Below are 14,386 nucleotides of genomic sequence, written 5' to 3' on the forward strand. Positions count from 1 at the left end.
AGTGTCATTTTCACTTAGTGTGGCATCAGTTAAAATATCTTCCTTAATATTCAGTACTGTGACCATGTTGCCTTTAACCATATTTTGAAGGTTTTGTACTGTATAATACTGCTTAACATTTTCTTTATCTGACTCACTCAAGGAGCAGAAGGTGAAAGAAGATGAAAAGGATGAGAAGGAAGAAACTAAATCTGAACCTGAAAAGGCAGAGTATGTATAACTCTAGGCCATAAGCCTACATTGCTTTACTGAAAAATAAGGTTTGTTTACTCTTAGAGCATCGCCCTTTTATTGTTGTGTCAGAAAGACATCTCACACTCTGAATGTAGGATTTTCTTTACCCATCATCCTCCCCAATTCGAGACTGACAAAGGAGCGCTCACATTCCAATGCAGTGAAGCCAACATAAAATTGAAATGACATAGAGGTTTTATGCAGCTCTTTGACTGAGTCCATTCTTCCAGTTATGATCACTGTATTCATATGATACCACAAACAACAGGCAGTGTTTTTAGTGTTGCTACTTCATGGTAAGTCTTTTGATGACTGTGATTTACAGATGGGGTTGTGCTGCCTACTTTCCTTCCCCATGCAGTCCCAGATTCATGACTGCTAAATTTCCAGGCCAAGTTGAGATTCCCAATGGTATATAGAACTTTTGTATTCAAGGCTCCACATATTCTACCTAAATCTAGACATAAATTCTATCCAGCACCCCCAATTGTCTCTAGTGTACTGATATGACAATTTTGTAGAAGCTCAGTTTAAGTTAAAATATAAAGTCTAAACCTTTATATCTGTTTTTTTTAATGATTCCTGTCCTGAATGCACTTTATTTTATTATGTACCAAAGTTTTCCATTTTTATTGTGTGATAAATGACATTTTCCATCTCACAGGAAAGGTGGAGGTTAGGCTGGGTAGAGAACAGTTAGGGCATTTGATGGGTATGGGATGGTGGGATAAAAGCCATAGGTGACATTTGCATTGAAAAGATCAGCAGTGGAAAAAACTGTATTTTGAAATTCTCATGTTAAAGTCTCAGAACTAAAAACCTGAAAACTCATTTTTATAGAGCTGTTTAGGAACAGGGAAAGGGAATTTTCAACCTGTGAAAAAGTTCACATTTCTGATTATTTTTTCATTCCAAACTTGAACAAAAGACTGGTAATGCAAACATTTCTTTTTCAGGGCAAGACTTTTTTTTCATTGGGTTGGTAGGCTGGTAGGGAAAGTCCTGGCAGCTTAAGAAGCTGGCCACCCAGGAAGTGCCAGGAGCTGGGGAACCTGGTCTCCTTGCAGCAGTTTACAAAAGGAGTCTACTAAGGGGATGGGAAATCATTCACAAAATATCCTAAGTGCTTTTGAATCTAAGAGGAAGCTCTCCTTCTCCTTCTCCTTCTCCCTCATGCTTCATCAAAGCTAATTGGGCTCCATGAGTGGATAGGGTACAGTAGGATTATAGACATGCACACATATATAACAGATTTTAGGATCATCTTTAGTGACTCTGCCAAAAATTGTGGGTTTTTTTATTTTTTCAGGGGTGAAGATGGAGAAAAGGAAGAGAAAACTAAAGATGAAAAAGGGAAACAGAAGCTGAGACAGCTTCATACACACAGATACGGAGAACCAGAAGTTCAAGAATCAGCCTTTTGGAAGAAAATCATAGCATATCAACAGAAACTTCTTGTAAGATGTTCTTTACATTAGATGTTGTACTTGCATGTTGATTAGGCATGTTTTCCAGGCACTTGTCATGTAGTCCTGAACAAGATGCCTGTGCAGCTGTTTCTCTGATTTTTGTTCACTTGTTTTTTGTATGTCTGATGTACTCCAAAAGGAAAAAAAAAAGGAAGAGCATAATTAAAATAATACTGAAAAATCTGAATTTATTAGGCAAATGGAGCATTTGTAGGAAAAAAAAAACCATTATGGATCCACTTCAAAGCTGGGGACAAGATATGCATTTGAGAAGCATGCATAGTGTTTTATGTCTACCAAACCTGGTATTTTTTGTGCACATGTGTTTGTTCATGCTGCTACTTACTTTGCACATGCAAATGCAGTTTTGTGGCTGCAGTGAAAGGATTGGTATTTTCCATGTTTCTGATGGGAAACACTGCACAAATACTTTTTTCACGAATGTTCACAACTGTGAATCAACCCCCAATAGGTAAGCAGCCCAAAGGTGAATTAGAATGGAGGGATTTCAGAGTTAAGAGAAACATTCGATGAGTTTGGAAGCATGGCAGTGTCTTCCCTTGCAAATATGTTTTATTAGTCTCTCAGGGTAAGGAGGAGTGAGCAACTGACATGCTTAAAAGGCTTTGCCAGTACCATTAATGGGATTGACAAATGGTTCCTTGATTCCATATCTGTAGTCCAAGGCAGGTTTTGCACTTTGGTGGGTGTGGGGAGCAAGTGCCAGTGAAGTGGGATAAGTTAGAGGCATATATAAAAGATTATTCATGTTGGGCAAAACCTTGCACCCTGGAGGGAGGACAAGGGCTCGGTGAGGAGGGTGATCAGTCTTACTTTCCCCAAGAGTCAAAGACCCTTGTTGTTTCTGCCTGGCCTTCCCTGGCTGCTACTGTGGTATTTGTGCACCCAGCTGCTACTGCCTGGCACAGCAAAGACTCATGTGGGGTTGGGGATGACTGTTTTAATACCCATAATACCCAGGGCTTGTACCTTGCTCTCACAGCTCTTAACTAATTGGTCCCAAACTTTTTAAGAACAGGTTAGAAAAACACTAGTCTAACCTAGTTGAACAGGGATGATCCTGCCTTAAGCAGGGGGTTGGACTAGATGACCTCCTGGGATCCCAGCCCTTCCTTCTTTGTGATTTATAAGTTGTTTGCATGACAGACATACCCCAGGTTATCCACATTTCTCCAGTTCTCAAAGTCTAGGCTTTGAGTCAAACCTTCACTTATTTCATTTCAAGCAATTTTTGGAGGGGATTGAGAGAAGAAGCATTCTTGAGCAGCAGGCTTAATAGTAAATCTCTCTAATTAATACAATCATATTTCTTAAAAATAATCTTTAGTGTTTATCATGGGTGGAGAAATCAGATATATAAATTTATTCCTAAACAAACAAGCTTTATTTGTTTTATTATATTTCTTTTCAGAACTATTTTGCTCGTAATTTTTATAACATGAGGATGTTGGCTTTGTTTGTTGCTTTTGCCATCAACTTCATCTTGCTCTTCTATAAGGTAAATTTATCATATTATTACTATTCTGTCCTGGTAGTGAATAGTTGCATTAATGCAAAAGATGTAGGAGGTAGCATACCCAAAGTAGCAATCTAAATTCCCACTAAAACTAGCCAAAGATTGCACAGCCTTAGGGGTTCAGTGTCTGCTTCATATTTCAAAGGTATTGATTGCTAATCTTATTAAGTTTGTACTCTACACACATTTCTGTTAGATGCTTTTTCTAGAAGTCCAAAAAGTGGAAGAATCTAATGCAAATTATGCTACATATGCCTGAAATCTAGCTTAGAAGAAATCAAGTTTAGATCTATATAAATATATGTTTCTTCTTACAAAGCAAAACCAAACACCCACCCACCTCCACACCTCCCTCCCCCACAGAGAGAGAGAGAGAGTGAGTGAGTGCATGTAGGTACATAGTGGCGCCTGAATCTGTCCATGGAGTCTTCTTTCCCCTTTTCCTTGAACAAAGCAATCTCCTGCATAACCCAGAGTTGGCAGGGACAGAGTGGAATTAGTTGAAGGGATATATAAACTAGCCTAAAAGAAGATATGGAGTGTACTTAATATAGTCACTTTTTCACTGATAGCTCTGTAGGGTAAATGGATGCTGCGAGACCTGAACCAAATCCTGGCATAGCCTTTTTGCCAGAGGGCATGTTCAGATGAGCATGAACATTTGGTTCCCCAGGGACAAGTAGCAATGGTACACCTTGTGCCGCAGCTGCTTCTCCCTGGGGAACGCCCATGCCACGCACACTTTGGCATGCAGCAAGTTACCCTGGGGTGGTTGGGGAGGCTTGGTCCAGCACTGTGCTAGCCTCAGCAGCCTTGATCCTGCCCGGTAGAGCGTGGCCAGCAGCCGCGGTATGGCTCTGGGCAGCCTGGGTCTGCTTTTCAGTAGCACATGCTGCCCGAGTGTGCGCTGCTCAGGTTGTCCCCCCCCCCGAGATATCCAGGCTGTCAAAAAAAACCGTGGGGAAAAAAAACAGAGCAGTGCATGCTTAGGCAGCATGTCCTTTGCAGCACAGAGAAGAACACCCAAGCGTGCGGTGCGTGGCACTGCAAATGTGTTTCCAGCTCCACGTACTGCATAGCCGTGCTCATCTGGACATGCCCAGAGATTCCAAGCAGCATAGCCAGAGGTACAGTCTAGGCATAGGGCTTCCATCAAGATGGTTTTGGCCTCTAATGGATCCCAGGCAGAGAGTCAAGTTTGTGGCAGCTTTACTGGGGTGGTGAGGGAGGGCAAAACATTCATCTCAGTACAATACCATGGAGAGGATGGAATGCCTTATGGAGATTTCTTCACAGTCAAATCTCTTCTTGCCTCCCCTAGTATGACTTTCTTGATTTATGGTACCCAGCCTTTAAAAATGTGAAACGCCTGTCAAATGAATACTTGTCCCACTTACTTTAAGTGATTTGAACAGGTCTCCACATCTTCCGTGACAGAAGAAAAGGAAGTTCATGTGGTTCATGCTGGTGAAAACTCCAAATTAAACAGCCTAGAAAGTGGCTCTCACAGGATTATCACGGTGCACTATGTGCTTGAAGAAAGCAGTGGGTATATGGAGCCCACACTACGGATCTTGGCTATCCTACACACTGTCATCTCCTTTTTCTGCATCATTGGATACTACTGTTTGAAAGTAAGAGGCCTAAGGAGTTGAATATTGTTTGTGTCCCATGTCTCTGTGTCCCCCTTCCCCGGTGAAATGTAGTGGGGCAAAATTATTGAGATTTTGCATCAATAGGGTGAGGCAGTATATGAAGAAACACTGTCTTTTGGATATCCTATCTATACTAGCTGGTTGTAATGTAAACCCCACACAAATTCAGAAAGGATAGCCTGCCCTGTGAGCAAGGCAGATTTTGTAACATTTAGCTTGCTTTCATAGACTCCACAGTAGCCATGTATGTTCATGCCACAGTGTTTTGCAAGAGGGCTTATATCTGATTTTCACATGGAAGTGGAAGGGATACATATGAGCAGTGGAAACTGGACCACAGTGGCAGTGTTGCACATAGTCAACAGTTCTGTTGGAGAACAGTGTATTGCCAGAGCTCTGTTGTATTTCTACTGGATCTCCAGTGGGTGTGGAAAATCGCTGCTTATTATCCTTTACCTAGTCTGGCAGTCTTGTTTTAGCAGAAACACAAGGCAACAGAACAACTGCACTATCAAAGAAGGTGCATTGATAACATTTTTCTTTTTATGCTGTAGGCAATTATTCAGCCCTATTTTTTCCAGCTGTCTTTAATGACTGCTATATTTCCTTGGCCAAAAAAAGATGTAATCTGCTTTTACATCCAAGACAAATGATCACACATTGCAGTCAAAAGTGACTGATTTCCCTCAGTAGTTCAGTGCCTCCACAGATTAGTAAATGCTAAAATACATTTTCCGTGAGTGAATGTTATCTGGTATGCAGACTACTATCTCCAAATCCTAGTTTTGAGACTTGATTTTCTTTTTTTCTGTGTGAGATGTGTGAAACTGCTTTGAGAATTAACTTTTTATATTTATCCTCTGGCTAAAGATGAATTTAAAAAACCATTGAAGTAGCTATTTGCTGTAATGATTTCCCACTTCTCCACTTTCCAAGGCCCCAAAGAGAAGACGTTTCCTCAAAAAAGAACATTTCTAGTTTCTGCCTTTGGCTGATGGAAAATTGTTTTCAAAATAGCAATAATAATAAACCTTCCTCTGCTGTTGTCTGTGATGTTTTGGTATCCAGAGATTGCTTTTAGATTGAGACTGAATTAAATGTACTTCATTTCTTTTATTTAAACATCTTCAAATAAGAATTGGATTACAGTTAGTATATATAGTCTAAGTACCATCAGTGTTAATGAATACAGTATTAATTGCTGTAGTTTCAACATAATACTGTCTTGCTGTATGCTACCATTTGTGGTAAGAAGTCAGTTGCAGAATGGGTGCATTTTGAGGAGTTCAGAAATAATTTAAGAAGCTTAGGAGAAGCACTTTTCAAAATAAAAGAGAATAAAATAGCCCACAGTCTACATTAATGCAGTCACATTGTGCCTTTGTCAGTAACTGTTACCAGAGGAAAGACCATTCAAATACAACTTGAAGATCTGTCAGCTTCATCCAGCCCCAATGGAAGGCATATCTTCAGACTGTGACTCGGCTCTCACAGGCAATTTTGTTCTAGGATAGGATTTTTAGATCCTTACAGCCTAGATCCTCAGGTACAGGAGAAATCTGCAAAACACAGTTGAAGGGGAGGGTGTGCAAAAGTGATTTAAAGCCATCTTCTCAATTGCTCTGATCCCCCTGCTGCTCTGGATGCTGTTTTCTCTGCATCCTCCAAATTACCTTAACCTCATAGCCTTTACCAGTGTTTGGTTGCAATAATGCCACTCAGCAATCTTAGGGAACATTGCATATAAGCTCCCTTTTTTAACCATATTCTTTCTACTCTGCTCTTCTGGCTGATACACAAACCCTTATATTGCTTCTATGCCATTAGAGTTATCCCTGCATTTGAATGAATGTCCTAGGGTTTATGTTATGACCTCATTATTTTAAAGAGGTTGCATGGTACAAAATGATCTGTGCTGGCATCAGCCGAATTCTTGATTGCTTGAAAACCTGTTCTATAAATTACTGTGACTATGGAACAGTTTATAATTTTTCCTTCTGAGAGTTATTAAACTTCATTCAATCTTTGCATTTCATTTTTCCCAGCAACCAGCTGTTCTTAAAAGAGTAGTTCTCAGAGCTGTCAGAAAATTTTCGCTCATATTTAATATGTTGATTTTTCAATTGCAGGTTCCACTGGTTATTTTTAAGCGAGAAAAAGAAGTTGCAAGAAAATTAGAATTTGATGGGTTATACATTACAGAACAGCCATCAGAGGATGATATTAAAGGGCAGTGGGATAGACTTGTTATCAATACACAGTGAGTATATATTTAATGTAGTTTTAACAATTGTGTAAAGAATTTTCTGTAGTCGACTCAGTTTGAATAGTTACTTATCTATCTACCATGTTTGTAGGAAGTGAACAATGCTGATGAGGTTTAATTTTGCAGCAGAGGAATTAAAAATCTTTAAGTATCCATAGCATCTAATGTATACCATCATTTTTAGCCTGCCATGCTCTGAAGGCTAGAATCTTTAATATTATTTTTTTTCTGAAAGAAAAAAATTGAAATAAAATCCTTTCTGGCTACTGTGGTACTCATTCACACATATGGTATTCATTAACATGTCCTGCTGTTGCCCTACAGCAGCAGTTCCCAATCTGTGGTACACTTGCCACCAGTGGTACACAGACAACCTGGTGGTGGTACACAGCAGCAGCAGATGGGGTGCATGGGGCACTTGTGCTTGGTGCAGGTTCCCAGTGGTGTGAGGCTCTGGCCAGCATTGTACATTGAAGTGAAGGGCAAAGCCTTTACTGGGCCATCTGTATCGCCAGCACTCTCCACACACACGAGGCTCTCTCACTCACTGGGCATAGAAGGGAAGCCCCTCACACTGGAGCTGGCTGCTTTCCCTGCTGGGGCTGCATGGCATGTGAATGAAGCCCCAGGTGCCTTTCCCTGGGTGGTGGGGAAGGCAGCTGACTCTAGCACATGGGGCTTCCCTCCCATGCTCAGAGAGTGAGGGGGACACCGGTGATACCCAGAGGAGGATGCGCCCCTTGCTGCAATGTGCAGCACTGGCTGGAGTTGTGCCCCGAGTACCCCTGCCTGCTGCTGCACCGTGGGGATGAGTGCAGGGGGTCCGCACACCCCCCACCCACTCTCACATCCCACAAATCCCACCTTCCCAGACCCTGCCCCTACAACCCCCCACATATACACAACCCCCCAAAGTAACCTATGCTCCCTCCCCACCAAACCAACATGGTGGTACTTAAGGTTTTATCAATTTAAATTGGTGATGAGCAATCTGTCAGAGTTTGGGAACTACTGCCTTACAGTATTACATTAATTTTACACCACTGTAGACTTCTCAAATGATTTCCTTAGGAGAAGGGCCTGGATTCCCACACCTTATTCTGAGCAGGTCCACACAGTTCAACTCTGCTCCAACTGGGTCTCTGGCTCCCTACTATTTCTCAGTTATGCTAACTTGCCAGACCCAACTCTGTTTGCCCCCTGGTAAGCCAGTCTTGGCAACCAGTTGATTAGGGCAACTTCCAAAACAGCATCTTCAAAACAAACCTGGACTGTCACAACCGGCAGCCTACAGGCTGCATCTGCCCCATAGAAGTTAAAGTGTGGTCTCTGGGCTGCCAGTCTGGACATCTCTTTCTTCACTGCTCTCCTACTGCTGGGTCTCTGAGGTCCCATCCAGTTTTTGCTTCCTGCCTCTTTCCATGTCTCTTGGCATGGCATGGCCCACAGGGTTAAGGAAGCCAGGACACTTGGGGGTACCTGGCAAGCTGGTATGGTCCAGCAGGGGTAACTTGCCATATGGTGCTATGGGGGATGGAGAATGAAGCATGGGAGCATAGCACAGTGTGGCAGTGCAGCAAGGAAGAGGGGGCATGTGGCATGGTCTGTGGCCCCCAACTACTCAGAGCCTGCTACAGTCATTCATTCTCCAAAGACAGAAGGCACACAGAGCAGTCAAAGGCAAAAGCAATTATATGACTATATATATATCTCCTAGTTTCAAAACACCTGGAAAGAAAAGATTGAGATACAAATCCTGCTCAGCCCAACAAAGCCCATCTCTGACAAGGAGAAACACACTGGCCTGCCAGCACTGACTCAGTGTCTCTGTGTTGTCTCACAGATGCTGGTCACTATCTTAAACCTCTATCATTTTCTTTGCCCCATGATTTAATTTTTTGCATAGTCTATCCCAATCTCATCTGTCTTCTTTCCTTCAGTATCAGACTGTCAAATTCCATCTCCAGTTGGCCCACAATTTATCTCTGTTACCTGCTTGTTAGATTTTTCAAACAAGCATCTTTAATTTTTTCTGACATGTAGCCCTTCATGCTTGGAAGAATCCAACTGTAAACATCAACAACGTAACCTCGTTAGCCTCCTTCAGCCCCTCTTCAAAGCTCTTCCTTTTACTAGTGGCTATGAAAAAAAATGCTGTTGCAGTAGTGCACTGATACAACTCTCCATTATGCTTACCAGTATTGTTTTGTTAGTTCTCACTCCATCCCCCTGTGTCTGTATCCATCTGTTTTTTTTTCAGTCAAAGAGTTAGCCCACTGGGACAGGAACTGTTTTTTTTATTCAGTGTTTGTATAGTGCCTACCCCAGTGAGATCCAGGGCAATGGTGATAGGAACTACAGTAATATTACTACTGACATCATTGGGTTCCTATACACAAGCTCAGGGGTGGGGGTGCTTTAATTAGAGTGGTTCCCAGAGAGCTGCTCTAGTTAAAACAGCACAATATCACATGTATTAAGCCCCTGCACATTTACAAATGTCCCAGGATGTTCTAACTAAAGCCCATTTGATAAGCTTTAGTTACAGCACTCCACAGACCATTTTTGAACTCTCGAGGGCTTATACATGTGCTACTGCAGCAATGCTAGAGTGTTCTAATTAGAACACATCAGAGCATGTGTATGGGCACCAATTACAACTACCACCACTAACCAGTAATAATACCATATTTATCCAAAATGCAGGTGACTTTGGATTTAAAAACATTTTAAATTTGCTATCATTTTCTATGTAGGTAATCTAATTATTGGAGGACCACAGCCCCATCATAGCTGTTCAGAGAAAGCTGTAGTGAAGGGCAAGGGGCCAGACCCCCATGCCTTGCTTCCCTGCCTGCCCCCACTGTGCCTATGCCTTTCATTCCTGCTGCCTGCCCCTCTTGCCAATTCCCTTTCCCAGATGGTTAGTTTAATGATGGGTGCCTTGAGTCTAAAAAGGTTGAGAACGTTGTTCTAAAGCATCATTTCTTATCTAAATTTTTCAGGTCATTTCCTAACAACTATTGGGACAAATTTGTTAAAAGAAAGGTAATACTTTTTAAAAACATTTTAGTAGACTTTGCAGTTTAGGCTGTTTTTTTTTTTTTTTTTAGTTTTGTTTTAATATTTGGTATGCTACAGAATGGCATAATTCATTGAACTTTATCTGGATATAAATTATTCATTATCATATTTACCAATTTATATCAGTTCAAATTACTTACCTTATTTGTGTGTGCAACTACACACATACCCACACACACATCTGTACTTATGAATGAATATATTAGGATTTGATTTTAAGATTTTTAAATGTAATTTAGAGAGAGCTTGAGAGAATTCTTTGATAAAATGCATGTATTCAGCACATATCTATGAAATCTTGGCACGTAAGTGTGATGTGTGTATATATACCCACACATATACATACTTGCATGCATTCTATATATTAAATTATATGCATGTGGGGGTATGTGTGTACTCTTGTGTGTACTCATACACACCCCTGTTTAGAGAAGATTTGCCATTTAAGATAGAAAATATTACAGAGTAATGGTAATGCCTTTATTATGAATGCTGGAATTAGTTTCTTGTAAACATCATTGTCAGTCTTCCCAAATTCCCTGTAATGAAATTGATCTTCCTAAATATTTTATAATTTACTACAAAAAAATCTTTCTAGGCAATTTGGTAAACACCAAAAAAGGACTGCTAATATTGCCGGGATAGATTTAACTCCTCTTTCAGTCCAGCTTATCATTCCATCTCTGCTGATGTCAAAGAAATCGGAGTTTTGAAAATTTACTTCAGGTTATGGGGCATTCATGAAAGCTCTAGAACATTATTAAGGACAATGGACTGATACTTTGGGATGTTATATGGATTCATCTAAATCAGTAACTGTTTCTAATAAAATATGTTGTTTCTTTTTATTTATATATGTTGTTATATATTCTATTGTTATGATATATATTTTCTATATTATAACTGTTTCATTAAAATGTGTTTATAAAATTAAGTATTAGAGTTAGTTAAAAAAGCAACATTTTTTTATGTACATTCTTACATAAAAGGTAGTCCTTTTTCTTAAAAATATTCCAAATGTATTAGGTATAATAACCAGCTTTACTAAATACAAGTAGAGCAATTAACTGCAAGATAAGTTTATTCTTAAAAAGAAATCAGAGTAAGGAAAAAGTAACCATATTTCTCACCACCTGACTCTATTGAATTATATACTTCTTATCTTTTAGGTTATGGATAAGTATGGTGAGTTTTATGGCCGTGACAGAATCAGCGAGTTGCTAGGAATGGACAAAGCTGCTCTGGATTTTAGTGATGCCAGAGAAAAAAAGAAACCAAAGAAAGATAGCTCCTTATCTGCTGTGTATGTACTTCCTTCCATTTTCTTTTATCTGTTAAGATCAAGCATTTAAATATTATCATTCAGCTTTGAGCATCGTGGCTGTTCTTAAATTATTATTCAGAAATGTGTTCTTGATTTTATGTTGTAGAAAATGTAATGAAGAGCAGACAGAGATGTAAAAAGATGTAGCACATGGAAATCATACCTAAGCAACTGGTAGGGAGTGCAGGGGGGTGCACATGCCCCCGTGATGGGGTCAGTGCCCCCCCAATGGCTGATACTGATGCTGTTGGTAGGGCCAGTGCCCCCCCGTCCCCCCACAGGGCTGCTGCCATTGGCAGCTTATGCAGGTGCCTTGCCAGATTCAGGAGGCACCAGTCACTCATGATTCACAAGATTGCATTACACCTTATAGCTATGGACTTATTTTGTTATGTTAATGCTTGAGTGAACAATATTCCCGGAGATGCAATGAATTATAGTGATAACAGGGCCAGGAATTCCATTATTTTCCTTTGATGGTCCATTATGTCTGAATCAGCCAAAAAAAATGACTCGTGATATGCTCACCATATATTCCACTTCTAAAAACATCGTATGATGGTATTAGATGCTGTCATAAGTTTAACAGAATGTTAAGAAATTAGATGTCTGATCTTTGAAATATTTCCTAACTTGTTTTGTCTAATGTACATACTTTCCTTCTGTTTGAAAGATAGACAGAAGTATGTGGGAAAGCCAAGCTTCTAGACAGTGAAATAACCAGAGTAATTTTATTCTGAGTACTGAAGAAATTGGCTGATGTAATTGCGGATCCATTGGCTATCATCTCTGAGAACTTGTTAAGGTCAGGTGAGGTCCTGGATGGCTGGAAAAGGGCAAACATAGGATGTGTCTACACATGTGCTTTAATGTTGATTAGTCTATTTTAATATGCATTAATGCATTATTAAAAAACCCATATTTTTTAGTTAATGCACGTTAAAATAGGCTAATGCGTGTTTAAAGCATCACTAACTGCCCTTTATAAGAAATAGAAGAAGGATCTGAGGTCAGCCTGACCTGGATACCTGAAAAGATCGTGGATCAGGTTCTCAAGGAATTCATTGTGAAGCACCTAGAGGATAGCAGGGTGCTCAGGAACAGCCCTCATGGATTCAGCAAGAGCAAGTCATGCCTGACCAACCTTATTTCCTTCTATGATGAAGTGACAGGCTCTGTGGATGAAGGGAGAGCAGTGAATGTGTTGTACCTTAACTTTATCAAGGGTTTTGATATTGTGTCTCTCAACACTTATTACGAAGCTAAGGAAATACAGACTAGAGAAAAGTACCATAAGGTGCATACATAGCTGGTTAGATCTGTCAGCATGTCCATCGAGTACCCCCTCTATCCTCATATTTCCTACCTGCCATGACTTGGATCTTAAAGAAATGAAATAGGGAGGAAGTAGTAGTTACAAGAGGAAATACCCGTGGGAAGTACCACACTGCAATAAACTTAGTCTTCTCCTTTTTGCTTTTATTCAGTGGTTTGCAGATGTTAACAGGGAACTCCCCTCCGGGGTGGGGGGAGATCACAGTCCGAAGGGATAATCTTGGGGTCTCCAGCCTCCAAGCCAGCCCCCGTTCTAGAGTTACAGTTCAGGAAAGCCGCGCCGCCTTCATCCAATTACTCTATTAGCAGCTTGTTACGGCCGCGGTTAGTCCTCTCCTGGCCGCTAACAAGCCAATTAGCGGCTTGTTACAGCTGCCGCCTGCAGCTTTCCCTTGGCAGAGCCAGTGTGCAGACCCTGTGGCTCTCCCTTGATCTCCCTGACCTCAGCGCCGTGTTCTCCTTTGGGGCATCCTAGAGTACCCCGGACCCTGCCGGGGTCTGTGTAGGAGTCCTTCCCCCTCTTGCCACCTCTTCAACTCACCAGCGCCTCCCCGAACTTTGATAGCAGTGTCTGCTTCCATCCGCGGTGTGGCTCTGCTCCTCTCGTTACTCACTGCCGTCCCTGTAGTATCCAGGTCAGTCGGTGTCTGGGCTTCGGGATCCCTTTGCTCCCTCTGATCCTGGGTTGGGTCCCACTTCCCAGATCCTTCTTTCTGGGTCATCCTCTCTTGCAGCTCCTCTCGGTGCTTCCGCTCCAGTGCCCAAAGGCATCCCTCCTCCTCTTCCTCTCCGTGTTATCCTCTGGAGTCTAGTCGCCATTGGCTCCTTAGGGCTGGGGGCCCACCCTCCTCGTGGTGTAATTATTTCTGGCTGTCCCTATTCTCTTTGCAACAGGGTCTCAATGGGGACCCTGTTACAAGATCATTATGCTTGATGCATAGTCATTAATGGTTCTCTCTCTAGTTGGAGGAGGTATCAAGTGGCTCTGGTAGTGTTCAACATCTTCATTAATGATTTGGATGATGGGATTGAGTGCATGCTTACCAAATTTGTGAATGACACCAAGTTGGATGGAGTTGCAGACATTGGGGGGTCAGGGCTAAGATTCATAATAACCTGGATAGGCAGGACACCTGGCCTGCAGTCAACAAGATGAAATTCAACAAGGACACAAGTGTAAACTCCTGCATTTGGAAGAGAATAATTGCAGGAACAAATACAGAATGGGGAGTGATGGGCTAGGCTGCAGTACTATAGAGAAGGACCTGGGGTTACAGTAAATCATAAACTGAATATGAGCCAACAGTGTGCTCTTTGTTCCAAAAAAAAAAAGGGGGGACGGGGCAGATTGAAGCAAAGGGAGAAAAAATTATTTGGGAAGTCCCACCCAGCCAGGGACCCACTCAACTTACCCCTGCTCCTGGGTCTGTAGTACTGTCCCTTACTGCGGGGGCTTCTGTTTAGCCCCCATTCCTTCCCTCC

At 41.4% G+C, this 14,386-nt stretch overlaps 1 protein-coding gene across 1 annotated transcript in view; it reads left to right on the top strand.

The window, feature by feature from the left end:
- Positions 1–14,386, top strand: part of RYR2 (ryanodine receptor 2) — an 830,495-nt gene that overhangs the window by 770,475 nt on the left and 45,634 nt on the right. Inside the window, exons 89-95 of the mRNA XM_090044772.1 lie at positions 143–210; positions 1,544–1,691; positions 3,136–3,222; positions 4,656–4,874; positions 7,025–7,155; positions 10,167–10,209; positions 11,415–11,548. Coding sequence (XP_089900898.1) covers positions 143–210; positions 1,544–1,691; positions 3,136–3,222; positions 4,656–4,874; positions 7,025–7,155; positions 10,167–10,209; positions 11,415–11,548 — 830 coding nt within the window. The remainder of the gene's footprint in view (positions 1–142; positions 211–1,543; positions 1,692–3,135; positions 3,223–4,655; positions 4,875–7,024; positions 7,156–10,166; positions 10,210–11,414; positions 11,549–14,386) is intronic.

The sequence above is a fragment of the Crocodylus siamensis genome, chromosome 1 (genome assembly GCF_052110815.1).
Source record: "Crocodylus siamensis isolate JL-2025a chromosome 1, ASM5211081v1, whole genome shotgun sequence".
Lineage (NCBI taxonomy): Eukaryota > Metazoa > Chordata > Crocodylia > Crocodylidae > Crocodylus > Crocodylus siamensis.